At 50.1% G+C, this 27,795-nt stretch overlaps 1 protein-coding gene across 1 annotated transcript in view; it reads right to left on the reverse strand.

Moving 5' to 3' along the window:
• Positions 1-5,627: 5,627 nt before the first annotated feature.
• Positions 5,628-27,795, reverse strand: part of ZNF470 (zinc finger protein 470) — a 40,480-nt gene continuing 18,312 nt past the window's right edge. The window contains exons 6-7 of the mRNA XM_061140376.1: positions 7,713-11,335; positions 5,628-5,790 (exon numbers count right to left, since the gene is read on the reverse strand). Coding sequence (XP_060996359.1) covers positions 10,625-11,335 — 711 coding nt within the window. The 3' untranslated portion in view covers positions 5,628-5,790; positions 7,713-10,624. The remainder of the gene's footprint in view (positions 5,791-7,712; positions 11,336-27,795) is intronic.

Genomic DNA, 27,795 nt, shown 5'->3' on the forward strand with positions numbered 1-27,795 from the left:
CCACAACCAAAGCATAGACCCAGAAGCTTTTAGTAAAAGAGAGTGCCCCCCCCCAGCGCCATAACCCCTCTGGCTGCAGACAGAAGGACCCTAGTCTTCCCTCAAGCCCCCTGCTGCCTTGACTTTCTCCTCTGTGATCATTAAGGAGAAGGAGGAGGAGGAGTACTTGACAGACAAGGCTTAAAAAAAAATCTAATTTAGAGACTTCCGTGGCAGTCCAGTGGCTAAGATTCCGAGGTCCCGATACAGCGGGCCAGGGTTCCATCCCCGGGCAGGGAACCGACCCACACACCACAACTAAAGACCCTGCATGCCGCAAACCCTGAGTGCTGTAACGAAGGCCTGGCATAGCCGAGAATATATAAATAAATACTTTTTTTCCTTGTCTCCTCCATCCCCCGCCCCCTCACCTGCATTCTCTCCACTTCCCATGCCTTCTCACCCCTCAGCTAAAAACACACGGTTCATTACGTCTCATATTAAAGCCAAAACACAATGTCAGCAAGGACCTACGGAGCAGCACGGGGAACTTGACTCTGTTCTGTACCAGCCTCGATGGGAGAAGAAGAGACACAGGTACGAGTGTAACTGAGTCACCTCCCTCAACACCTGAGACCAACACAGCACTGCGAACCAGCTGCACCCAGCATGAGATGAAAATTAAGCAGCCCAAAGCAATAAACACTACTCCCTATCGGGGCTGTCTCGCTACTTTCCGGCCAACGCTAGCTTTTGCTTTTGTTTTCTTGGGAAACGTCTGTGCTCACAGCCTCCTCTCTGCACCCCCTCCACACTCCCCAGCCCACAACGCAGCTGCGAACGGGCAGCCCCAGGGTCTAACCTGGCCCCACCGCCTGTGCAGGTGGCTTACACGATGTCTTCCTTTCGAGCTTTGGAAATAATTGTTGGCATTTTAAAATGTGGACGATGTCAACTGCAAATACAGATTTCTAGTGTTTTCTCCAGAAATCAGAAGATGGGGGCTCCGGGCCCGCGTCTTCACTGGGCGGAACGGGGCGGCTTGTCCACACAGAGCCCTACACAACTCCACCACCCGTTTCGTCTCGCCACGCTCGCCTCCGCTGAGCTTCCTCATGCTTCCCTTACGGTAGAGACTGTCTTGGACCCGAATTTCATTTTCACTTTCACAAGAGTGAAAGTAAAAGACAGAAGGAGGAAGGAGGCTCTCGATTTATTTTTTCACACTCAGCCTGTTCGTAGGATCTGCTGGACTGCATGCGGGATCTTAGTTCCCCCACCAGGGAGCGGGCCTGGGCCTTCTGTTTTGGGAACCTGGCGTCTCAGCCACTCAACCACCAGGACCCTGTGCTTCTTTTTAAAATGTTTGTTCAGGAGGATACTCAGTGGGTTACATCGTGCAAGGTGGTTAATACATGCAACGCCCTAGAACAAGAACACAGAACCAGCTTTTAGCCTCTTGAGGTAAATGATCACATATCAAATAGTTGACCCTGTGTTTTAGCTGAGGGGTAAGAAGGCATGGGAAGTGGAGAGAAAGCAGGTGAGGGGGTGAGGGATGGAGGAGACAAGAGTCCCCGGACCCAAGTCAGAAGATGCAGAACACGATTCATGGAGGAGGAGGGAGGGGCACAGGACAGAGAGAAATCTGCGGGTGTGACAGGGGGGTGTGTGTGTGAATTCACACCTAAGAGCCTCAAGTATTATCTTATCATATTATCATAGTGACCTGTCTTCCTCTGAGAAGGACGGACCATGACACTATCGCAACCAAACCGGCTCTGCCATTGGCTTTAGTAGGTGTATAAGACAATAGATTGTCATCTTTATTGCTGTAATGTGTTAAGCGTTGTATACTAGGTAGTATCTAGTTTGTTTCAGGTGGAAAGTATTCTTTGAGTTTCCCACTTTGAATGTATTTGGACTAAACAAAGAATAAACTACCGACGTCTGAAAAAAGGAGGAGGAGGAGGAAGACGGAGACGCAGTAACCATCACCATCACCACAGTAAAGTAACACTGCAACCGCCGCTTCCTGGCGCAGCCCCCGGGGGTCAGGCGCTGCGGAGAACTCCGCCTCTTTCTATAACCTAATCCTCGCCGCCGGCTGTTCTCCGCGGCAGCTACTGCCGCAAGTCTGTTCTGTTACAGACTGGGAAGGCCCTTGATCAAAGGCACGCAGCTAACAGGGGCCAGGCAGGGACCCTACACCGGACCGACTCCAGCGCGCGCGCTCCTCGCCCGTGCAGGCGGTACACACGTGCCCGGCAGACACACGGCGCACACATGCTCCCGGCGCACGCGCGGGCACACAGGGACGGCGCGGTTAACACGCGGCTCCCGCGAGTCAGACCCCGGACCCCCGCCAGACCCGAGCACCCACGCACGCAGCGGACGCGCCAGGCAGGCAGGGCGGTTCCCGGCTCCTCGCACGGAGGCAGGCAGACAGGGCGGGACGGAGAAACTGGGCGAACCGCAGCCCCAGCCCAGCCCACTGCCACTCGCGGGACCTGGACACTCCCCCCACCCAGACCCACACCCCCTGGGGCGCCTCCTCGTTCCTCGCCCCGTGCGCATTCACCCCGGCACGCACCCACGCTCACACGCGCGCGTCCCCGGCCCGCGTCCGAGCCCCCAGCCCCTTTCCCCCGCCCGGCTCCTGCCCGCGGGGTCCCTCGGAGGACTCACGCTCCCCAAACACACCCTGTCCAGCGCCGCAGAGCTGGCGCCGCAGGGGCCGCGGCTGCGCAGACGCGGAGGCCGCGGGAGGTGGGGAAGTCAGAGCCGGCGAGCGGCCTTCTCCCCTCCGGCCCCCACCTCCCGGGCAGCCGGCGCCGGCAGGGGGCGGGGGAGGAGGGCGGAGGGGCGACGGTGAGCACGTGTCAGCAGTGCGGCTGTGGGGCGCGCGCGGTGAGCGTGGACCAGAGTGGAGCGAGCCTCCCAGCCCCCGCCGGAAGGGCAGGTCCCCGGCGGCGCGACTTCCCGGGCCTCTTGGTGGCTCCCAGCCTACAACCAGCGCCTGGGGTGGGGGAGGCGGGAGGAGACGGGGCAGGAGTTTGACAGTGCGCGGACCCTGAGGCCAGACCGCCTGCCCTGGCCGCTAGCTTGTCCTTGGGTGTGTCACTTGTCATTTTGTGCCTCAGCTTCCCGTGCTGTTAAGTGGGAAGAAGTATGCTTACCACCTGCCAGCACTGCTCTGAAGGTAGAAAGTAAAGAATGTATATACTCCGCTTAACAGCCATTAGCTGTGGTTGCTAAGTTTCTCAGTCACGTCTGACTCCTTGTGACCCCATGGACCGTGGCTCACCAGGCTTCTCCGTCCATGGGGTTTCCCAGGGAGGAGTACTGGAGTGGGTTACCGTTTCCTTCGTCAGGGGATCTTCCCAACTCAGGGATCGAACCCTAGTCTCCTGCATTAGCAATCGGATTCTTTACCACTGAGCCACCAGGGAAGCCCCTATTAGCTGCTATTATTATCAGTAATACAATACAGTGAACTCTGCCAAATCGCTCTCCTGGAGGCTATATCAAAACTTAAAATTTTCGACAAAGTCATAATTGGGGAGGGGGTGGAAATAGTCTTTCTTTATAGTCTTATTTTCTTTTTTTAAAAAAAATTGTTTATTTATTTGGCTGCACCAGGTCTTTGTTGTGGCGTACAAACTCTTGGAGTAGCCCCTGCTTGCCACAATTAGAGGAAACCCGTGCAGAGATGAAGACCCAGCACAGCCAAATCAATTAAAAACAAAACCAAAAACAACCTGGGCCAGCACATATGACCACCATTCTGGCAGAAGTCGGGTGCTGTTGACACCTCTTCAGGGCTCCATGACTAGCTGAAAATTCATTCATTCATTCATTCGGCAAATAATTATGAAACAGCGGCTATGTGCTAGATGCTTTGTTTTGGGTGACTAGGCCAGTCAAGATATATGGCTTAATAAAGTTTATATGCTAGTAATGATGTTAGACAAAAGGCAAACAAATTAAAAAATACAAAACATAGTTTGTGCTAATTCTATGAAGTATGTGATGTAATTGTATTGTACACTTATTGTACAATAAATCCCTGTATTGTAATCATATTGTACAATCATATTGTACATTGTACAATTACAATGTGATTGTAATGGTGAGGCCACTTTAGATGGGAGTTGCTTTTGGCCATACTGCAAGGCACAGGGATCTTAGTTTTCTGACCAGGGATCAAACCTGCGCCCCCTGCAGTGGACGTGTGGAATCGTAACCACTGGATCACCAGAGAAGCCCGGGCGGTGATCTTTTTTAAGCTGCAGCATTTTGAGCTTAATCCTGAAAGGTGGCAAGGAACCAGTTATGCAAGAATTTGTGGCAGGGAGAGCAGCATGCACAAAGGTCCAGAGGGACAACAAGGAGGCCAGCGTGACCAGAGTGGTCAGGCAAGGGAGAGAGTGATGGGCGATAATGTCAGAGAGGCATCCAGGGTTTTAAAGCCACAGTAACATCTTTGAATGTTATTGTAGGTGTGCTGGGGATCCATGGAGGGGTGTGATATAATACGATTTAAAATTTCAAAACATCACTAAAACTATTATACAAGAAATGATATACAAGGGGCTATAGGTTCAGTGACTTCCCACGGTGGCGCAGTGGTAAAGAACCCGGCTGCCAATAAGACACGCGGGTTCCATCCCTGGGTGGGGAAGATCCCCTGGAGGAGGAAATGACACCCACTCCAGTATTCTTGCCTGGAGAATCCCAAGGACAGAGGAGCCTGGCGGGCTGCAGTCCACGGGGGCACGAAGAGTCGGACACGACTGAGCGCTCACTGGTCTTCATCACCATAGGCACAGTGGGAGGGTCAGTCAGGAGGCTGCTGCAAGGAACCAGGCGGGAAACGATGGAGTGAGGCGGTGGCCGTGGGCGTGGAAAACTGCGGACAGAGTCCAGGAGTAGTTCAGAGCTGCAGCTGAGAGTCCGCAAGCATGGGCGGAGGGGGAGGAGAGGGAGCCTTCTGAGCTTTGGCCCTGGGCGGTTGAGTGCCGCGTGGTGCACTAAGGGGGGCCGAGGTCGTGTGTGTGGAGAAAACCCCAGATCCCGTTTGGTGCACGTGAAGTGTTCAGTGCCCGAGTTGCCGAGGTCAGCGCCAGGAGAGCCTGGATTACTCGGATACCAGCGTTCAAGGACCCTGCGGGCGAGGGTTGGGCGCGGGCTCAAAACTCTGCTCACAGAGGACGCGCATCCAGCAGGTGCTGCTGGTTTAGTCGCTGAGTCATCTCTGATTCTGCAACCCCATAGACTGTAGCCTGACAGGCTCCTGTGTCCATGGAATTCTCCGGGCAAGAACACTGGAGTAGGTTGCCATTTCCTTCTCCAGGGGATCTTCCCAACCCAGGGATCGAACCCTGGCCTCCTGTAATGCAGGCGGATTCTTTATGGCCTAAGCACCAGGAAGTTCTGCATCCCACAGAAGCAATGGAGAAAGGAGGTTTCCTGCGCTGTCCGTGGTGCTGAAACCTTTCAGGTGGACCTGTCCGTGGTGCTGAACGCCGCGCGCTGGCTGTCCGTGGTGCTGAACCTCTGGGCAAACGGGCTGGAGATTCTCTCTCTCCCCCTCCTCCCTCCCTCCCTCCCTCTCTGTCACTTTTCAAAGTACACATCCTCCTGACCCTGCTGGCGCCTGGAAACAAAGCTCTCTGGGCTCTGGCGAGCGTGGAATGAGTGCAAAAGCGCGAAAAACAAACGAAGAAACTGCAGAGTCATTTTGGCTCTTAGGAAGGCAGGGCCTGGTTACTTCTTACTGGAATTACTAACACAAAGTTTCCAAAGCATCTGTGAGAGAGAAATGTACAAATGTATAAAAAAGAAAACATGAAAAAGATGTGCCAGGACTCAGGTTGTTGGTTACGTTAGATTGGGGGCGGCAGGGAAATGAGATGGGGAAAGCTCGATGAGTGTGTGTGTGTGTGTGTGTGTGTATGCACGCACTCAGTCACCAAGTCATGTCTGATTCTTTGTGACCCCATGGACAGTAGCCCGTCAAGCTCCTCTGTTCATGGGATTTCCCAAGCAAGAATACTGGAGTGGGTTACCATTTCTTTCTCCAGGAAATCTTCCAGACCCAAGGATGGAAACCATATCCTCTGCATTGCAGGCGGATTCTTCACTACTGAGCCATCAGGAAAGCCCCTATATGTATATGTAACTTACTGACGAGGCTTCATTTTGATCTTGTGAGGTGGCGACTGCAAGGATATTATTGTAATTTATATAAATACATCAGGGCTATATTTCATGCTACCTTGAATTATAAACATTTAAAATCAGGACCTTTTTAGTGGCACTTTTGGAAATGACAAGAAGCCTTTTGCAATTAAAAAAAACCTCAAAAATCCATACTTGCAAATAACTGTGTAAACTGTGTTGCTTTGCATCATTTTAGTTGGTGAATAAATGTGCCAACCATCTTTCATTAGGATTAGTCTCAGATTATGTGGGACTTGAATTGGGTAAGATTAAAAATAAATTATTTTTCCCCATGCCACAGGGCATGTGGGATCTTAGTTCCCTGACCATGGATCAAACCCACACCCCCTGCATTGGAAGCATGGAGTCTTAACCACTGGACCATCAGGGAAGACCTACTAATTTTGTTAAAATGATTAACAAAGCCCAAAAGTTCATGACAGATCATCAAATCTCTCTTATTTTCTTTTTTGACTGTGATATCTTAGTTCCCCAACCAGGGATTGAACCTTGCCCCTGCAGTGGAAGCACAGAATCTTAACCACTGGGCCACCAGGGAAGTCCCAAGATCCTCAAATCTCAGCATATGGCAAAACTCAGGGATAAAGCTGGTTTTGCCTGAATTCCAGGCTTACAGGGAGCGTCTTCTTATCTGGGGATCAGGAGAAAGGGTGCAAACTGACTTTCCTTCCTGACTGTGGCATACTGTGACAGGGTGTGGGCAGGGCTGGCTTCTCTGGAGGCCTCTTTCCTTGGCTTGCAGATGGTGGTCCTCTTGTGGCCTCTTCACGTGTCTGTCGCTCTGTCTACATGTGGCCTCGTGTTTCTCTCTCAGAAGGGAGAAGTCCTTGGCTTAGCACCCAGACGTATGACCTCATAGAGTCCCATTTATCTTCAGTACAGTCATGTTCTGAAGTTACTGGGTGTTAAGGTCTCAGCATTTGAATTTGGGGGGAACATGTGCAATCTACAACACCCCCAAACGGCTAGAAACTGAGCCTTTTATAACTGGCTGCTGTCTCCCTGGTACTGGGGAACTTGAGCACTCGCTTTGCATTTTGCGGGCGGGGGAGACAGCGACCCCTCCCTCCTCCCCCACCCCCTCTTCACTTTCCTTCCTGCTGCCAGAGACCGCATTTCCCACTTGCAACCGGGAGGGGGCGTGAACCCCTCCAGTGCTGAGACTGCTGAGTCCAGGAAAACCTGGGCCACTGCCAGCTGCCCTTCCCCCGTCCGCTGCCTGGATGCCGACCCCCAGAGCGTCTCCAGAAGCGGGGGTGGGGGAGGGGCTGGAGGTGGTGGGGGCGGACTGACTACACGATCTGCCTGGACAGGCCATCACATGCAGCCCGAGGGATGGGGTCTCCACTTCGTCCTGGACCTGCCCCTAGACGACATCTCCCAGCCACCACGTAGGTCTGAGGGGAGCCGGCTGTGAACCACGAGGCACATGAGGGGACACACTGGGCCGCTTCTCCTCCGGGCGCTGAGACATGGATCAGACTCACCTCCTCCAGGCTGGAAAGCTGGTGGGCTGGCAGCCGACTCTGACCAGCCCTGCGTCCCCAGGAATGGAAGTCCCAAATGGCCACAAGGAGCGGGACCGCGTGGGTTTTTTGTCTGAAACAGAGAGAGGTGAGAGAGCAGGAGAGAGACAGAGCGAGGGCGGGGGCCCTGCTGTCTGCGGCTCTGTGTTGCCAGGACCTGCCGCTTAGCTGCCCCCGACTGCCCTATTACCGACTCCGGAGATGCCCAACTGTTTAGTCGCTCGGTTATGTCCGATGCTTCTGCGACCCCGTGGACTGTAGCTCACCAGGCTCCTCTGTCCATGGGATTCTCCAGGCAAGAATACTGGAGTGGGTTGCCTTGTCCTCCTCCAGGGGATCCTCCCCACCCAGGGTTCAGACCTGTGTATCCTAACTTGGCAGGAGGGGTCTTTACCACTGAGCCAGCTGGGAAGCCCAGAGACGCCCAGTACCCCCATTTTAAAGTAGTGAACCGCGGCACAGAGGGCTATAAGGAGTCTGCTCAGTCACGGCTGGTGCTCACCCTCGTGTGTGCACCCAGGGCTCACACTTGCCCTGGGAGCCACGGTCACTCTCCTGGCCACACACTACCCCCCAGCCCCGAGCAGGAAACCTGGTCACGTGGCATCTGGTCTTGCCAATGGGGATCAAAGTTGAAGCAAAGAGATGTGACCTGGAGCCCAGAGGATAGACAGGACTGAGGGCCGTCCCGGCGACCAAAGAAATGTCAGAACAGACATTTGTTGTGCAGCAGAGGCCCACGGTCATGACAAAAATCAGAGAGGCCATCCGACTTTAAATGTTAGCCTCCAGCAGCATCATGACCTTGGGGCTGGCCTCTCCCCGACTGTGACCTGGGTGGAACCAACCCCACAGCCATGTCAAGGGTGGATGGTGGTTTCAGGCCGATCTGGGCAGTCATTCCCACTCATTCCCCTTCCCCAGCTACTATTTCGGGGATGACGGCAAGACCCAGATCTAAGCCAAGCAGCATGTGGCATTCCTCTCCTCAGAATAATCAGTTCCTGCTGAGTACAACTGAAAGAAACTTAGCTTTGTTTTGTGTGTTTTTTTTTTTTTTTTTGCCATTGACTGGAAGAGGCCTGTCTCCAACTGGATGTGACTGAGGAAATGTGTCAAGAGGAGCTGTTGGAAACCACATGAAGCCACGAGGGAAGCCAGCCTGAGGACGAGACCAGTGGGTGAAGGGAGTCAGAGCCGTGGCTGATGCACAGCGCCTGGATCAAGCCCACCCTGATGCCCACACCCTGCCAGACATTCAAAAACTGTTCATGTTTATACATGGCTGCTCTTTTGACCTGCAACACGAAGTGCACTTATGTAAAAAGCAAAAGCGAAAGTTCCTCAGTCGTGTCCGACTCTTTGTGACCCCATGGACTATATAGTCCATGGAATTCTCTAGGCTAGAATACTGGAGTGGGTAGCCTTTCCCCTCTCCAGGGGATCTTCCCATCCCAGGGATTGAACCCAGGTCTCCAAAATTGCAGGTGGATTCTTTACCAGCTGAGCCACAAGGGAAGCCCAAGAATATGGGAATGGGTAGCCTATCCCTTCTCCAACAGATCTAAGTGGTTGCTTAAAATGAATTATTTATTCTTCGTGAACACTGGCATCAGGAAGTGTGGGACACTCAGACATACCAGAACATTTGTGACCAGTAGCACTGAACATTAAAATAACAAAAGTGGTGGGAAAGGCCCCGGTATTCCCTGGTGGCCGAGTGGTTAGGGCTCCAGGTTTTCACTGCCTTAACCTGGGTTCGGTCTTTGCTTGGGGAACTGAGATCCTGCAAGCCTGCAGCAAAACCAACCAACCGAACAAAAAAGGCCCCAGAAAGAGAAGACTCAGGGAACTCGATGTGCACACAAAGCTTCAGGTCAAGCTGAGTACATTCCTTCAAGTTCAACTGCAAAAACAACTATGAAAAGAGACTCCAGCACGCAAGCTTATTGAGTCCAGTAAGTATTTAACCCTGAATATTAGGCCTGCTGCTACTCACTCCCCCACCTTCTCCCACAAGCACTGAAACCGACTCTGACTGCACACCCGGTCCCTGTTTCTATGACGTTGGACTTGCTTCGTGAAAAGTTTTATTAAAATAATTTTGAACAGACCACTATGAGAAACTGGCATCTGAAGCAGTCACTGTTATTGCTAACTCTGAATAAAAACTTTTCCCCCTCATGAATAACTTGCCAACTTCTACCACTTGTTAAGCTTGGAGTGGGGTGGGGTCTTCCGGGACGGTTCAGCGAGGCTGCAGCGGGGCTGGGATGTGGAAGGATGGAGGGTCCCCCTCTAGATCTTAGGGAACTCACAGACGGTGACCGCCTGGTTAGGGCTAGACCGCGGATGTGTGTGCCAAGAGGAGAAAAGTCCCCACGCTCTTATCCAGACATCTCCTCCAGGCCCCTCCCTACCGTACTATCAGAACGGAGACCGGAGGCTGGAGACGCTCCAGCCCGGCGCTTATTTACTGAGAGCTCGGATTGGAACTCCGGCGCCCCGGGTTCCTGGTGCTCCCCTGGGTTTACAGCTACATCCAACTTCGCAGCGTTCCCAGTACACTGGGCACCGAGGAGCTTGCCTTCTGGTACAGAGATGAGGACGCCGGGCCAAGGAGCGCGCATAAACCGGGAGCCGGTCCTGGACCCCTGAGTCCTAAGACTGTGTGGGGCTGCGCCACCCTGGGCCCCCAAGTCATAGCGCCCCCGCTTACAGCCGAGGTAAGGACCCACCCACCTGGTGGAGATTCAAGCTAAGGACCCCGCCCATCTGGGGGATACTCCGAGGTGAGGACCCCGCCCACCTGGTGGAGACTCCGCGCAGAGGACCCCGTTCACTTGGTGCAGATTGGGGGGGCCCCAGCCTCCCTAGATGTGGACCCTTAGGTGCTGCATGAGGTTGGTGTTCCGGCTGAAGGTCTTCCCGCACTCGCCGCACGCGTAGGGCTTCTCCCCGGTGTGGATCCGCTGGTGCACGGTGAGCGAGGAGTTCTTGATGAAGGCCTTGCCGCACTGCGCGCACCGGCAGGGCTTCTCGCCCGTGTGGATGCGCTGGTGCTCGATGAGGGAGGCGCTCTGGCCGAAGGCCTTCCCGCACTCGCCGCAGGCGTAGGGCTTCTCGCCCGTGTGGCCCACCTGGTGCACCACCAGCGACGAGCGGCCCGTGAAGTGCTTTTTGCAGACGGGGCAGGCGTAGGGCTTCTTGCCGGTGTGCAGGCGCTGGTGCTGCGCCAGGGCCGAGTTCTTGCTGAAGGCCTTGCCGCAGCGGCCGCATGCGTACGGCTTCTCGCCCGTGTGGTTGCGCCGGTGCAGCGTCAGCGACGAGCTCCTGTTGAAGGCGCGGCCGCAGTCCCCGCAGGCGTAGGGCTTTTGGCCCGTGTGCGTGCGCCGGTGCACCGTCAGGTTCATGCGCTGGCTGAAGGCCTTGCCGCAGTCCCCGCAGGCGTACGGCTTCTCGCCCGTGTGCACGCGCCGGTGGACGGCCAGCGACGAGCGCTCCAGGAACTGCTTCCCGCACGCGTCGCACCGGAAGGGCTTCTCGCCGGTGTGGATGCGCTGGTGCTTCGTCAGCGACGAGCTGTGGCCGTAGGCGCTCTTCTCCGCGTCCGGCCTGGAGGGATTCCCGAGGTCCGAGTGACCTGCGAGGCCCTTTCCCCGCATGGCCGACCCGGGGGCCGCCGGGGGGCACTCAGGGGCCGACTGCCGGGAGGTTCCCCGCTGCCCCGTACGGGTCGGAGCGCTCCCCCGCGGCGTGTCCACGCGGTCACCCTGCGTGCGCGCCCCGCCCAGCGCGGCACCCCCAGCCCCGTGCGGATGGTCCATCTTACAAAATCTCCTCCTTCGGGTTCGGTTCTTTCACTGCGGGCCGTCTGTCCACGTCTGGAGGGGGCGGAGGAAGACAGGAGGAAACGCGCAGGGTTAGTGCTGGAAGGAAGGAACTTCCCAAGCACGGGGATGGATAAACCGCGGGGCACAGACGGAGCCGCTAAGAGCAGAGCAGTGCGCTGGCGGCGCACGCCGCTCGAGCGGGCAGAACCGACCGAGGAGGGGAGCTAACAAGGGGTGTCCCTTTGGGAGCTGGGAGGAGAGCAGGGGGCGGGTCAGGAGGCACGCAAACCCGAGTAACGGGTTACTGCAGGGTCCATCCTGAACATCCCCTACCGGTTAGGCTTCTGGGAGTATCAGCTTTTATTAGAAAGATTACCGATACAGCTGCGCTTGGTGGCATGTGAAGGTTACCCCGCCTTCCAGCTCCATCCCTTCCCATCCCACCCGGCTGGGGGCCTCACTCCCATCCTCAGGTGCCCAGTTCTGGGGCACAGGTATCCCCGTGGGCTGGCTGCAGACCTCTTCTTTTCACACATCCATCCTTCCTTGCTAATCACGGCCAAGGGGAGTCTCCAGCCCCCTCCTACAGGTATCCTGTTCAGTCCTATTTCCAGTCTTGAGTTCCGTTAGTGGGAACTCTGTATCCTAGACCTGATGGCTCCATTCCTGGCATTTAAAAACTGAGATCTTACACAACAATGTCGTGAAAAGTGGGAGGATACAGTCACAAAAAGCCCTTACTTCTATGAGGCAATAAAAAGCATATAAATCCCCACCTGGTCTCACCAGCACTTGAGTTTGAGAACCCCTCAGCTAAGTGATGCCAGACCTTCACGGTCTGGACTTAGGTAGCTTCTTCTTTTTAAAAAGTTTACTTATTTTTAGTTGGAGGGTAACTGCTTTACAATATTGTGCTGCTTCAGCATCTTCTGTATGCAGATGCCTCTCAAGCCTATGTGCCACCCCTCCACCGCAAACTCTTGACAGTCCCCTGGACTTCAAGGAGATCAAACCGGTCAATCCTAAAGGGAATCAACCCTGAATATTCATTGGAAGGACTGATGCTGAAGCTGAAACTCCAATACTTTGGCCACCTGATGCGAAGAGCCAACTCACTGGAAAAGACCCTGATGCTGGTAAAGATTGAAGGCAGGAGAAGTGGGCGACAGAGGATGAGATGGTTGGATGGCATCACTAACTCGATGGACATGAGTTTGAGCAAACTCTGAGAGACAGTGAAGGACAGGGAAGCCTGGTGTCCTGTGGTCCATGGGGTTGCAGAGAGTCGAATAACCGGACAACAACAAGGGACACCACCGTTCCATGTCAGTGCCTACAAAGAGTGTTCATCTTTGAAAAGCATGGCTTCTATCCTATGCTACACCTTGATACGTTAGTCAGTCTTGTATAGGTGGGCATTTAGGTCGTTTCTTTTTTTTTCCCCTATGGAAACTTTTGCACACTTAAGAGAAAGATTTCTTACAGGATAGATCTCTAAAAATGGAATTGTTCAAAATTGGTTGCTAATGCCAAGCTGTCCTCCAAAAGAGCTGTCCCAACATTATACTCCTAAAAGGACAGATCCCTTTCTGATAACTTCATAATTCAGGCTATTATTCTTTACCATCTCTGTGTACCTCATGAGCAAAAACTATTTCTTTGGCTCAGTTTATATTACTAGTTCTTTGACTACTAGTAAGGTTTAAAGGGGCTTCCCTGGTGGCTCAGCAGGTAAAGAATCCACCTGCAATGCAGAAGACACAGGTGACATAGTTTGATAATTTGGCTGGGAAGATCCCCTGGAGAAGGAAACGGCAACCACTCCGGTATTCTTGTCTGAAGAATTCCATGGACAGAGGAGCCTGGTGGGCTACAGTCCATGGAGTCACAAAGAGTCAGACATGACTGAGCAACTAAGCACAAGGTTTAAAAATCTTTTATAAAGTGTGATCTTTTATAAAGTGTATTTCCACATCTATGAATTGCCAGCTCTAAGTCTGGCCATCATGCAGCCTTTTTCTTATTTATTCCTAGGAGCTCTTTGTAGAATTATAATCCCCTGAAGGTTAGGGTTTCTCTGGTGACTCAGACAGTAAAGAATCTCCTAGCAATATGTGAGACCCGGGTTCGATCCCTGGGTTGAGAAGAACTGGAGAAGGGGATGGAAACCCACTCCAGTATTCTTGCCTGGAGAATTACATGGACAGAGGAGCCTGGCAGGCTACAAAGTCAGACATGATTGAGCTACTATCACCTTCACTTTGAGCTTCCCTGGTGGCTCAGATGATAATCCACCTGCAATGTGGGAAGACCTGGGTTCAATCCCTGGGTTGGGAAGATCCCCTGGAGAAGGGATAGGCAACCCACTCCAGTATTCTTGCCTGAAGAATTCCAGGGACAGAGGAGCCTGGTGGGCTACAGTCCATGGGGTCGCAACGAGTCAGACATGACTGAGTGACTAACACTTTTACTTTCAATCCTTTCACTGCTATCCATGTGGTAAATATTATTCCGCATTTCATCATCTGTCAACTTTAGTTTTAGCTTTGAGTAGAGTGATTTCTATGTCATCACCTCTGTCCATCTTTTATCTCTCTGTTGTCCTCATGTGACAGGCTGATGGCAAGTAACTCAGAGGAGCGGCCCCTCCCCCAGCGAGACCAGGTTCTGGAGGTTCTCCAGCATCATGTCCCTTCTGGGCAGGCTCCAGCTGGTGCCACTCCTCCTGGGTGAAGTCCACAGTCACATCCTGAACATCACTGACTCCTGCAAGAGGAAACCCACAACCACTCGCCACAGGGCCCTCCTCACAGAGGTCTGGAGGAATGGATGGAAAAGCCGGGAGGGTTTAGGAAGGGCACCTGGGATGCATCTGAAGTCATTTCAACAAGGACCTGCCCCTCGGTTTTCTCCATGCCTCATTATTTGGGGATGGCCCTCTAACAGAGAAATAAAACAAATGTGAGGCTGTTCAGAGCAGAAAGTCACAGGCTTGAGAGAGAGAAGGAATCAAAGGCAAAATGATCATAATCCAGTGAATCAACATATTCATTGTTGTGTGTGTGTTAGTCACTCAGTCGTGTCTGACTCCTTGCAACCCCAAGGACTGTAGCCCGCCAGGCTCCTCTGTCCATGGAATTCTCCAGGAAAGACTACTGGAGTGGGTAGCCATTCCCTTCTCCAGGAGATCTTCCCAACCCGGGGATCAAACCCAGGTCTCCAGCATTGCAGGCAGAGTCTTTACCATCTGAGTCGCCAGGGAAGCCCCAGCAAAGGCAGAAAGCTAAATGGAATCCAGTCATTCACCAAAGATGCCTGAACCTCTGCCAAGCTGTAGGCACCGAGTGAAGTGCTGGGAGACAGACATGGGAGGTTTAACAACTAGTTCCTCACAGCAGCGGCGGGGGAGAATATCGGTAACTGGCCCACAATCGCGTCGATACCGTCATGAAGGTACAAACAAAAGTCTCCAGGTTTCCGAGCAACGGCAGCTTTAGGGGGCATCTGGGAAGACTTTGGAAAGGTGGCACTGAGTGTAGTCTGTGGGGGAGGTTCCGTGGTCAGGTCCTCGGGGGAGATTCTGGAGGGAGGAAGAGCTTGGGCAGAGACCTGAGGCTTAAAAGGCAGATGAGACCATTGATGAGTGGTGAGAAGTTCATGTGGTGGGAACACAAGCGCCTTTCTGGCTGAGCTGTAAGCCCTGGGGATGAGATGAATGTGGCTGAGCAGAGTGATGATGACGATGATGCTGGTGATGGCGGTGGTGATGACGATGATGGTTATGGTAATAATAATGGTAGTGATGATGATGGTGTCGTCAGTTGTAGGTCACCACACCTATCAAGTTGTTAGGGGAAGCACACTGATTGAATCCGCCCACCCTGGTCAGGTACCATAGTAACCATTTGCATGAGTTGGTTTATGACAGGAGATCCTGATAAGGAATACGGAACTAATAAGCCACCACCAGCCGGAAGAGTTCGGGAAAGGTCGAGAAGAGACCCTGCCTGTCCATCCACTTCCCAGAATCCCTCTCGCTAGCATCCATCTTGGCTGAGCGATGCGTGCGCCACCAGGAAAGACTGAATTAGAATGATTGGCCAAAGACCACCCGGAAACTAATCCCATCACCATAAAACCCGAGACTGCGAGCCACGCGGGAGAGCAGTTCTCCTGGGTTCCCTTACCTACTGCTCTCCACCCGGGTGCCCTTTCCCAATAAAATCTCTTGCTTTGTCAGCACATGTGTCTCCTCGGACGATTCATTTCCGAGTGTTAGACAAGAGCCCAGTTTCGGGCCCTGGAAGGGGTCCCCCTTCCTGCAACAACTTCATAGGAGTTGCTATGTGCAAGGGACTATTCTTCCCACCCCCCTCCCTGTACCCACCAGGTACTATTCTAAGTGTTTGTTATAGGTTGAATTATGCTCCCTCCCCTCCAAATCCACGTGTTGAAATCTACCCCCAGCACCTGAGAATGGGACCTTCTTTGCAAACAGGGCCATTGGTTAAGATGAGGTCCTATTGGAGTAGGCGGGCCCTAGTCTGACTGGTGCCCTTATCAAAAGGGGAAATGTGGACACAGAGACACACCCATATGGAGAACACGGTGTGAAAACTGGACTTATGGTACCATAGCCCAGGAACTACTGGAAGGTGGGAGAAAGGCCTGAAACTGACCCTCCTCTAGAGCTTTCTGAAGGCGTGTGGCCCCACCAACACCGTGATTTTATTTTTTGTTTGTCTGTTTGGCTGCACTGGGTCTTCGCTGAAGCATGTGGTGCACTTTGCTTCCTCGTGGTGCACGAGCATCTCTAGTTGTGGCACCTGGGCTTAGTAGACCCGAGGCGTGTGGGATCTTAGTTCCCCAAGCAGCAATCAAACCCGCATCCCCTGCATTGGAAGGTGGATTCTTAACCACTGGACTGTCAGGAGGCATTTAACAAGAGGCTTCCTGTGTGCTGTTTTGGATCTGTCAGGAACCCTCTGGCCCTTATTAATTCCTGAATATTCAGGAATTAAGAGGAGAGGTACGCCTTTCCCAGGGCTGAGGAATCCAGGCATTTCTCATTACAGTGATAAGTACCCTCTTACTTCTTATGAAAAGGTGATTGTTTGCAACTCTCTCTTTAATAGGGATTGTCTTATGTTTTGTAAGTCTGGAATTTTAATCTTTGTCTTTGCTGAGAATAACCACCTTGTAAGACAGTATATATGCCCACGCCATGTTGATTAAAACACCTTTGCTCCATCAGAGCTTTGCTCCCCGTGTCTTTCTTTCTTTCTCTCTCTCTCTTTCTGGCTAATTCCTTGGAGCGCGGAGGCCCGCTGAGCTCACTTTCTTGCCCGGGCTTCTAAGACCCTCTCGAGAAGGTGCACTGTGCCTTCACCCACTCGAGAGGGCGCCTGGTGCCTACGTGCAGCAGGGCGAGCCCTAAGAATAGGACTCTATGGGCTTTCCGCGTAAACCAGGGGATACTAGCCTCTCTCTCTCTTACTTTCTTATTGTCGACTCCAGACCACCAGGTTCCGGTGCGTTAAAGGACCAACACTGGACCACCAGGACAGTCCCCCAACACCTTGATTTTTGGACTTCCAGCCTCCAGAACTGTGAGAAAACATTTGTTGTTTAAGCCTCCCTCTCCATGGTACTTTGCTATGGCGGCCCTAGCAAACCAGTACATCTGCCCTGCTCACTACTATTTCCCCAGTGTTTGGTACAATGCCTGGCAAATAGTAGGCACTCAATGAATAGTTCTTTAAAAAAAAATCTGTATTTATTTATTTGGCTGCATGGGGTCTTAGTTGTGGCATGCTGGATCTTCAGTCTTTGTTGTGGTGTGTGAGATCTTTAGTTGCGGCATGCAAACTCTAAGCTGAGGCATGCAGGAACTAGTCCCCTGACCAGGGAATGGGCCCGGGCCCCCTGCCTTGGGAATGCAGAGTCTTAGCCAGTGGGCCACCAAGGAAGTCCCTCAATGAATAGTTCTTGAATGGATCTGTGGGTAAGGATGCTGTGAGGATTAAATGAGTTAATCCATGTTTGATGCCCAGCATACAGTAGGTGCTTAATTACCATCAGCTACTGTTACTGCCACCCACCCCACAGGTCCCTGGCTCTCCCGAATGCTCTAAGCCCCCCAGCCCGTGGACCCTGAACTGACTTAACCTCCTGAGAGGAGGCCTCACCTCCTGGCCAGTCCTGCCATGGACCCGTATGCCCGCCCAGGGGCTCTGGGCTCATACGGGGCTCCTCTGTCTCGGGGGTCACTCCTACTGGATAAGGAAGCAGTACCTCGCAGTGGCTGAGGGTGTGCGCTCAGGAGCCTGAGAGCCTGCAAAGCAATCCTGGCTCTACCCCTCAACAGTGGTGTTTCCTTGGGCAACTGCCTTAGCGTCTCCGAGCTTCATTTGGTCAATGGGCTTCATGATAACAATGCTCCCCTCCGGAGTTGTCACGGAGGTGAGCGGGGGAATGCGTACATGGTTCCAGCACAGATTCTGGTATGGCTGGAGTAAGTTCTCAGTGAATGTCAACTATTCGATTTTATTAATTTAGACATTTGATTTGTAGATTATATATGTGTATTAGTAGTCATAGTTATATTATATGATATTATTATTTGATTCTTTGGCCCATATGTCCTTTGGCCAGTCCTGCTAACCATTCTTTTTAAAAAAGCACTTTATGAGGTATGATTGACATAGAAAATCTGTACGTATTTAGTTAATACAACTTGATAAGTTTGGAAAGCGTACACCCATGAAACATCACCACAATTGAAGCCATAAGCTTATCCATCACCTCCAAAACTTTCCTCCTGCCCACTTTGTTTTTTAACTTATTATAATTTTTAAAATACAGTAATGTCCTCAGAGAGTCTTCTCTTAGAGTGCCCCATCTCAGTGAACTTGTTCAATACATAATGTATTTACTGAGTGGCCTCCATGCTCTGTGTTCGGGCTGTGGTGCAGGGGTGGAGGTGGCCACTGAAAACATGATGGACAGTCCTGGAAGTCTCAGAGCCAACACTTTACAGCAAAGGATGCTACGAGGCAGAGAGCATGGGCCACTTTCCTCTGGAGGCTGAGGAGACTTCCCTGGAAGTAAAGTTTAGCCCCAAAGCATCAAACCTGAGTTTTTTGCATGTGTATGTCCAAGGCCACTCATTCTAGTGATTCATCTGTTTTGGTTTCCTAACAGCACAAACTGATTCACCACAAGGAAAACCTCCCCAAGTCCAGAGGTGAAGATAGGCTCTATTAAAAAAAAAAAAAAAAATCAGCATTATACTAGATGTGATTGAGAAGAAAAAAAAAACACTTTTAAGAAAAAAATCCCAACTATACTGAAACAAAAACAGTCGACAAGTCCTTCTAAATTATGTAGGTAAAAGAAGAAATCAAGATGATAATCACAGACAAAATGAAGACATCATGGTGCAGTTGCTTTGGAAAATAGTCTGACAGTTCCTTAGATGGTTAAACAGAGTTATATTATTCCACTCCTAAGTATACACCCAAGAGAACTGAGAACATGTGTTCAAACTCATGTCTGAACTGCAGCATTCCTAATAACCTAAAGTGGAAACAACCCAAATGCGCATCGGCCAATGAATGGATAAATGACACGTGGTCTAACCACACAGTGGAATATCATCCAGCCATTAAAAGGAATGAAGCTCTGACATATGTTAAAATGTGGATGAACTTCAGAGAAAATCCAGAGACAAAAAATAAATGAAAAAAAAAAAAAGTAAATGACTGGTTGCCAGGGGCTGGTCAATGGAGGGAATGGGGGTGAGTGCCCATGGGCACACATTTCCATTTGGGATGATGAAAATGTTCTAAAATTCACTGTGGTAATGGTTGCACAACTCTGTGAATATACCATAAACCCATGTGTTAGGAAAAACGCCGCGGGAGGAAAAAAGCCGCCTCTAAGGACCGGTGGTAAAGGCCTTTTATTAAGCGTCGCTCTCGGGCAGAACTCCGGGGGGCTGGTGAGTGAGGAGACAAAGGGAGTCTGCAAGGTATGAGGGGTGGGGAGGGGTTTTATAGTCCGGGCAGGCATCCAGGCCAGGTCTTTTCATATAAGGAAGAAAGCGCGGGCTACAGCGGTGGTCAGTGTCCGAGGGCTTTATGTTGGTACCTGATTGGGCCAGGCTGCAGGGGGCCAGCCCCTGGAAGTTTAGCCAGCCTCCGGAATTTGCCTTGCAGCACTTTCCCGGGGCATGCCCCGACCTTTCACCATGAACTGTACATTCTGTGGTATGTGGGGTGTATCTTGATACAGGTGTATCAAGGCACAACACATCAGAACTTATAGGTAAGTGAACTGATGCCGGGAGCCAGCACACGAGATCCCACCCATGACAAGGTCGCGAGGAGAAGACCTGACAAGCAAGGCAGATCAGGACCTCAGGGATTTCAAAAAGCTGCCCCGGCACTCACCTTAAAGATGATCTCTGTCTTTCTGATGCTTGCTATATTAGACTACTCCCTAATTTCTGTGACACAGGAAGAAGGCCTTCCCCGATCTCCTTCCAAACAGAATCAACTTAGAACTTTAATTAACAGGTCCCCCGGACGGTGGGATCCTATAAGATTATCCAGGATGAAAGGAGTGTTTCAATTTAGACCCCATTGCTGGCATTCTAGCCTGCTTGGCAAATGCGTACTAATGCACATAACTGCTCACAACACCTTAATCATAAACAGCATAAAGAACCTGATTGCATAAAGGCCCTAATAGGCACAGAGCCCTTCGGGGGTGAGGAAGCCCTATTAGAGAACATAAAATATTATTCTAAAAGTGGTTATAGTTAAAGATTTAGAAAAATAAGGGTTTAGAATTGTTCATTTTAACCAGGAATGCTAAACAGGGGCTGCCTCACTGGAGCTGCAGAGTCTTTGTGTGGTAAACCTTTTAGATAAATTTAACTGATAACTTCTGCAAAAGGACTGACCTTTGTGTTCAACAAAGAATAGATTACGGAAAACAGGTTTGCATTCACCTAGGTCATAAAATGTCAATAGGCCCCAAGGCCAGAAGATAATGTACAAGACTCTCACAAAGAAGCATGCAGAAAACACCTTGGTTTCATGAAGGATAAGCTGATGTAATATTAAACTATCTTCCCCTTAAAAATGTACTAGCTTAGAATATAAAAGCTACGGTAAAAAAATAAAGATTTGCCAGACTCTGCTGCAACCCCCGTTTGGTCTCTCCCCCCCCCCCCCCCCCCCCCGCCGTTCATCCTGAGGGCACCCCTGGATCCTGCTGAGGCTGGACCCCAGCAAACTGACACATTTAGACATTGAAATAAATTCTAGGTGGATTCAGAAGTTCACTATTAACATCAAAATGACAAATGGGGAGAAAAAACCCAAATTACAAGTAGTGTGTGACCTGTATTGGATGGAGAAACCCTTTCACAGCTTAAAAACAAGGGAAGGCACCAGAAGAGGAAAGAAAGACTCAATTTTGAAAATAAATGCTTTTGGGCACAAAAAATATAAAATAAGAAATGAAAAGCAAAGCTGGGAAGTATATTTGCCACAAATATTTTCACATACATGTTGTACCCGGATTGCGGAATCCCACCAAACACCACAGGAGCCGCGCATCGATGCAAAAGCAGTGAGGAACTTTGTTACAAGCTGGAGCAGGGACTCTTTTCACACAATGGCGAAGGAGCCCTGAGTGAAAGCGGCAAATCTTTTTTATACTGTATAGCAGGGGAAGCGGGAAGGGAAGCTTAGGGGGATTGGCTAATTCATACTGTGCAGCAGGGGAAGGGAAGTCTTGGTGGGGTGAGGGTGGGGTGAGGGACTTTCCCGCCCTTCTTAGATTGCCTAGGGGTGGAGGGCAACTTGTCTCCTTCTGATTGGTTGGTTTGAAAAAGTTTTTTTCTTCTTCTCGGGAGGGGTTTTCACTCAGAATGGCAGTGCTATCTAAAATGGAGTTGTTTTGAATTTTTCTTTCACAATACACTTCTTTAAAATCTTTAAGGATACTAGGATTCCTGGAGACTGGGAAAGCACAGGATAGATCATTTAACCCCCCATAGAAATGGCTAATAAACGTTTTCTAAAAATCAGACCTCACTAATATACATACAATGTTACTCAGAAGAGATCGTGTGACACCATTTCTCACCTATCCTGCTCAGAGCTTGTACCATTTGTCACTTAAGTCTGTTTATCCACACACCCACTTGTCACTTAGATCCCACTTGCACTGGCTCTGTGCCTACCAATGCAGAAAGCGGGGGCTCAGTCTCCGGGTCGGGCAGGTCCCCTGGGGAAGGCACTGGCAACCCACGACAGGATTCTTGCCCGGAAAATTCCATGAACAGGTGAGCCTGGTGGGCTGCAGTTCACGGTGTTGCAGAGTCAGACGTGGCTGAGCATGCACACGCATGCACAATAAATACCCAACAGCCATTAAAAACTGGAGACAAATAAATATCCAACAGTGGGGGAACGATTAAGTAAGCCAGGTACAGTCTCAAGATGAAATTTCTATGGAGTCATTAAAACAGATTTTACCAAATAGTTTTTAACAATGTAGAGAAACATTCAGGAAGAAATCTTCAATGAAAAAGCAGGATATAGAAATTGCTCAGCTGGGGTGATTCATATTTTTGCAAAACAACATGCTTTCAGAGAGAGAAAGATATAACATTCGAGGTGGTTACCTCCTGGAATGAAATCCAGGGTAATTCTGATCCTGTTTGCTATACTCTTTTGGATTTTCTTAGTTTTTTTTTTTTGGCTCCACAACATGGCAGAATCTTCCCCAACCAGGGATTGAACTCATATACCCTGAACTGGGAGCACGGAATTTTAACCACTGGACCACCAGGGAAGTCCTGGATTGTCTAAGCTTTTTATAATGATCATGCATTTCCTAATCTTTGGGGAATTTTCTTTTGTGATACATTATTTACAGCATTGAAAAATGATTTTTAAGAAATCAAATCCACCAATACCAGATGGACCTGAGATGCACTGATTATGCACCCAAACAAGTGATATTTGTCAAGTTTCAAAGACTGGGGAAATCACTTACTGATTAAAGTGGGATTAAAAAAACAAAACTCCAAGATAAAAATGGCAGAGCCAATACTGGGTCAATCTTAAAAACTAATCATCAGAGAAGACAATAAACGATACACAAATAATCCATGTGGTTATCTCTGGGTACAGGCACCATGGGTGAATTACACTGTCTCACCTACAGGTTACTGGATTTTTCCTATTTTCTATAAAGAGTATTTACATATTTTTATATTGAAATATTTCTGGCATAAAAGCAAGTTTAGTGAAAAGTTCAATATACAGCCACATACATACCACCCGTTAAAACATCAGGAAACTGGGGTACTCTTTCTACCCCCTTCTGATGTCTATGTCAGAAGCTTTCTCTATCTCCTTTATACTTTAATAAAACTTTATTGTACAAAAGCTCTGAGTGATCCAGCCTTGTCTCTGGCCCCGGATTGAATTCTTCTCCTCTCGAGGCCAAGAACCCCGGCGTCTTTGCATCATTCAGAAACAACCTTTCATCTTGGGGGCTCGTCAGGGATCCTTCAGGACAAGATGGGCCTGATAATCTATGTGAGCCTACTTATGTTGACTCCAAAAATCCTGAGTCTGCCATCTGATCCTCAAGAAAATGCCTTCCTGTCCTGGGCTCACTCCTACCCTGCATCCCACAATCGGTCTAACTGCTGGGTCTGTAGACCACTCCCTTCTTCATCCGTGGAAGGCTTCCCATGGTGGACATCTCCACTTCAAGAAAAGGACTTTCTCCAAGTCTGCAAAGACCTTCAACAATCACATGTGATGCCTCTTCTTAAACTGATGCCATCTAACAACCCTAAAATGGACTGCTGTAACTGCCGGGAGCCAGCACAAGGTCATGAGGGAGAAAACCTGACAAGGGCAAGGCGGATCAGGTTTTCAGGGATTCCAATAAAGATGATATCTTAAAGATGATATCTGTCTTTCTGATGCTTGCTTAAGTAGACTACTCCCTAATTTCTGTGACACAGGCAGAAGGCCTTCCTGATCTCTTTCCAAATAAGAATCAATTTAGAACTTTAATCAATAAGCTTCCCAGGTGGTGGTATTTTATGAGATTATCCAGGGTGAAAGGAGGGTTTTAATTTAAACTCCTTTGCTGGTATTTTAGTTTGTTTGGCAAATGCATTTATGCCCTTGGTACTAATATGCATGATCACTTATAATACCCTAATCATAAAATAACATAAAGAACCTGATCATATAAAGGCCCTAATAGACATAGAGCCCTTCAGGGGGTGAGGAAGCCCTATTAGAAAACACAAGAAAAATTATTCTAAAAGTAGCTATTGGGTTAACATTTGCTTGCTGTGTTTTTGCTCTTAATGTGCTACGGTTGTGTTATAGAAACCATTGTTAATATAGTTAAAGATGTAGAGAAATAAGGACTTAGCCCTAGTGTGGTAACAATGAAATGGTTGCTAATTGTCAGCCAGGAGTGCTAGGCAGAGGCTGCCTCACTGAAGCCGCAGAGTCTGTGTGGGGTAAACTTCTCAGATAAACGCAACTGACAACTTCTGCAGAAGGATTAATTTTTGTGTTAACAAGGTTATACTTCTACTCTGTACTGTTGCCCTATGAGACTGCTACCTTTCAGTTAAGGTCACCATAAAAACAGAAAATAGGTTTACATTCACCTGACCTACATAAAATGTTAACAGGCCCCAAGGCCAGAAGATAATGTACAAGACCCTCATAAACAAAGAAGTATGCAGAAAACACCCTGGTTTCGTGAAGGACAAGCTGACGTAATGTTAAACTATCTTCCCCTTAGAAATGTACTAACTTAGGGTATAAAATCCACGGTGAAAAATAAAGGATGGCCAGACTCTGCCAGACCCTGCAAATACCCTCGTCTGGTCTCTCTCTCTCTCTCTCTCTCTCTCTCTCTCTCTCTATCTCTCTCTCTCTCTCTCGCCGACGCCGTTCATCCTGAGGGTACCTCCTGGATCCTGCCGAGGCTGAACCCTGGCATGTAACTGTGGACATAATGTGACTTTTCATTTTGATGACTATTTTGCTTTACATTTGTAACTATATAATGGGGTTTTCTAACCGTCTAAAAGCTTTTCATTTACAAATGGTTGTCTGAGCTCCTATGAGTGCCACAGCCTCCTCCAACTATTACTTTGGGCCCCTGGATCAGAGACCCTCAATATGAGGATTAGGAAAATACGTTGCCTCAACAATTCAGGGACTACAGCCCTAAACAGCAGAAAGTAGTTATGAAATGAAAACAAGGCCCCTTTCCCTTGACAACATAATTCTCCTAAAAGAAATGGGGGGAATGAGAGAGTCATTTCCTAGGCAGGTTGATAAGAAGTCTAGGGGTCCCCAAGGAGAGAGAGGTCTGGAATATTCAAGGAGGAAGAAAGAACAAACTTTTTACTTTTTTCCTCTACATTCCTTAGGATTACATAACAATAATGTATCCTGCCTGAGGACAGTCTTTGGATTAAACCTTTTGGCTAATTCTGTTATCTTAAAACATAAATTATGGGAGGTCTGGTCTTTACAAGGATGTATCCTGCCTGAGGACAGTCTTTGGATTAAATCTTCTGGCCAACTGTTATCTTAAAATGTAAATTATGGGAGTAGGTCTGGTGAGGTCTTTACAAACTCCAGACATTCTTTGGATTCATTGGAGAGTATATTTAACTCCATTGCTAAGACTAGCAAGCCAGTACTCTTTCTACCCCCTTCTGATGTCTATGTCAGAAGCTTTCTCTATCTCCTTTATACTTTAATAAAACTTTATTGCACACACACACACACAAAAACAATAAAACATCAGGAAACTTTACACTGAGAGCAGGTACGCCCACCCGCGTGCAGCACCCACGGTGTCCTCCCCTTCCCGGGGGTGACTGCTGGCTGAAATGTGTGGGTCTCGTTCCAGCGAGCCTTGTACACATTTAAACCTTCTCTTTCCAGGTGCCCTCCTGTATCTCCTGAGGGCCCCCAGGGCAGAACCAGTCACTCCGCAGATGTCCTGACCTCCTTGGTTGACCAAAGCCAGTGTCAGGGGCAGGCAAGAGGCTTCGGGGTTTGAAGGGGGCAGAGTGGACAGAAGCATCACCCCTGAACACTGGGTGGGCAGAGCCCCCAGGAGGTGGGGACACAGGCCCTGGGCAGGCCTGGGGGTCAGAGGGTCATCCCTGGGCAGAAGCCCAAACCCGCGGGCCGAGCCTCTGGAAAGTAAAGGGAGGCAGCAGGACTCACCAGGACCTCATCAGTCAGCAGCTGGGTGGCCATCCCTCCACTGCCCACAGTGACCTGGATCGGCAAGTTGTGGTCTGGGGAGAGAGAGGGAGGCATGGTGAGAGGTCAGGCCTAGGTCCGCCTCACAATGCAGACAGGACAAACACACACTTGCCCCCAGAGAGGCAGGAGGGAGGGACACACACACACACACATTAATAGCAAACACTCAGGTGCTTGCCACCCGCAAAGCACTGGACCGACATCTCTCACTTAATCCTCCTAATACCCCTGAAAGGTGGGCACTATTTCCACCCACCCTGTTTCACCATATGGTATCTATATGTGGAATCTAAAATACGACAGAAGTGCACACATGGACGAAACAGACTCACAGAGAGAGCACACTTGCGGTTCCAAGGAGGAGCAGGGGCCATCAGGGAAGGATGGACTGGGAGTCTGGGGTTAGCTGATGCAAACTATTATATATAGACTGGAGAAACAGCAAGGTCCCACTGTACAGCACAGGAATTACAGTCAATATCCTGTGACAAACCATAATGGAAAAGGACAGGAAAAAGCATATAAATGCATAACTAAATTGCTTTGCTGTAGAGCAGAAATTAACACAACATTGTAAATCCACTGCACTTCAATAAAAAAGAACATTACCAATTTAAGTGTTGGTCCCTATAAATTTTAAACAATGAAATTTCAAATAAAAAAGCAATATAATTATTTTTTTTTTAAAAGCCCCACTGTGTATCACAAAGGATCATAAACACATGAGGCTGGTGTCTTCCACAAACGTCAGAGCACCATGCCTTGCACACACAAATGCCTGAGCAAGCCCTCAGCAAAAACGTCCTCGAGCTTAAAATTCTAAGGCTTCCCATGGGCATTAGAAATCAGGAGTCTTCACCACTGCCCACGTAGCCCTTATGGTCTGCCCTGGCGACCTTCCCCCTCCCGCTCTACTCCCCTCTCAAACACGTTGCCTCAGGTGCACTGGCCTTTGCAGCTGCTGTTCCCTCTGCCAGAAATGCTCTTCCCTTGGCTGGCTCCTTCTCACCGTCAACTCAAATGTCACCTCCTTGGAGAAGTTTCCCGTTCCCAGGGCCCCAAGCTCAAGCATTAATAGCAACCACCCCTCACCCTCTGCCATCTTCTTATAGCCTGCAACATTGCTGACAACTGTCTCTTTAAAAAGTTACTTTCAAGCTTGTCATCTGTCTTCCCTCCCCAAGAATAAAAGTCTGGGGGAAGCAGAAATGATATGTGGATTGTGATTCTGGCATCCAGGATAACAACTTGTTGTTGTTTAGTTGCTAAGTCACGTCTGACTCTTTGCGACCCCTTGGAAAAGTGACAGATGAGACAGGTGGACACCTGGATGACACTCTCACAAAGACACCATGGACAGAAATAAAGGCAGACACACAACTAAGGATGTGGACACGGGTGATTACCCAGAGATATCCCCCAACAGGGACAGGCAAAGACTAGACACAGGGGACACCCACACAGACCCAGACAGGTAGGCGCCCACACATACATGCAGACACACACCGATGTGCATACAGCCATACTCACACGCACACAGGGATTCGCCTCCTTTCCCATCCCATCAGATTAGGTTGGTAACGGCTTCCAGTTGACTCCAGGCTTCCTCCCCGCCTCTCGCCGAGCCGGCACGCCCCTCACCTGAGCCCCACACCTTGCCCTCAGTCCACCCGCCCTCACCCAGCCCGCCGGCTCCCCCTCAGCGCTTAGTTCCCACCTGGGACCTCCCGCCCCTCCCCTGGGACCTCCGGGCCTTCCCCTCAGCGCTCCCCTGGACCCCCTCGCCCCTCCCCTCAGACCTCAATTCCCACCTGGGCCCTCACGCCCTTCCCCTCAGCGCTCCCCTGGACCCCCGCG

Source organism: Dama dama, chromosome 4 (assembly GCF_033118175.1).
Source record: "Dama dama isolate Ldn47 chromosome 4, ASM3311817v1, whole genome shotgun sequence".
In the NCBI taxonomy this organism is placed as follows: domain Eukaryota; kingdom Metazoa; phylum Chordata; class Mammalia; order Artiodactyla; family Cervidae; genus Dama; species Dama dama.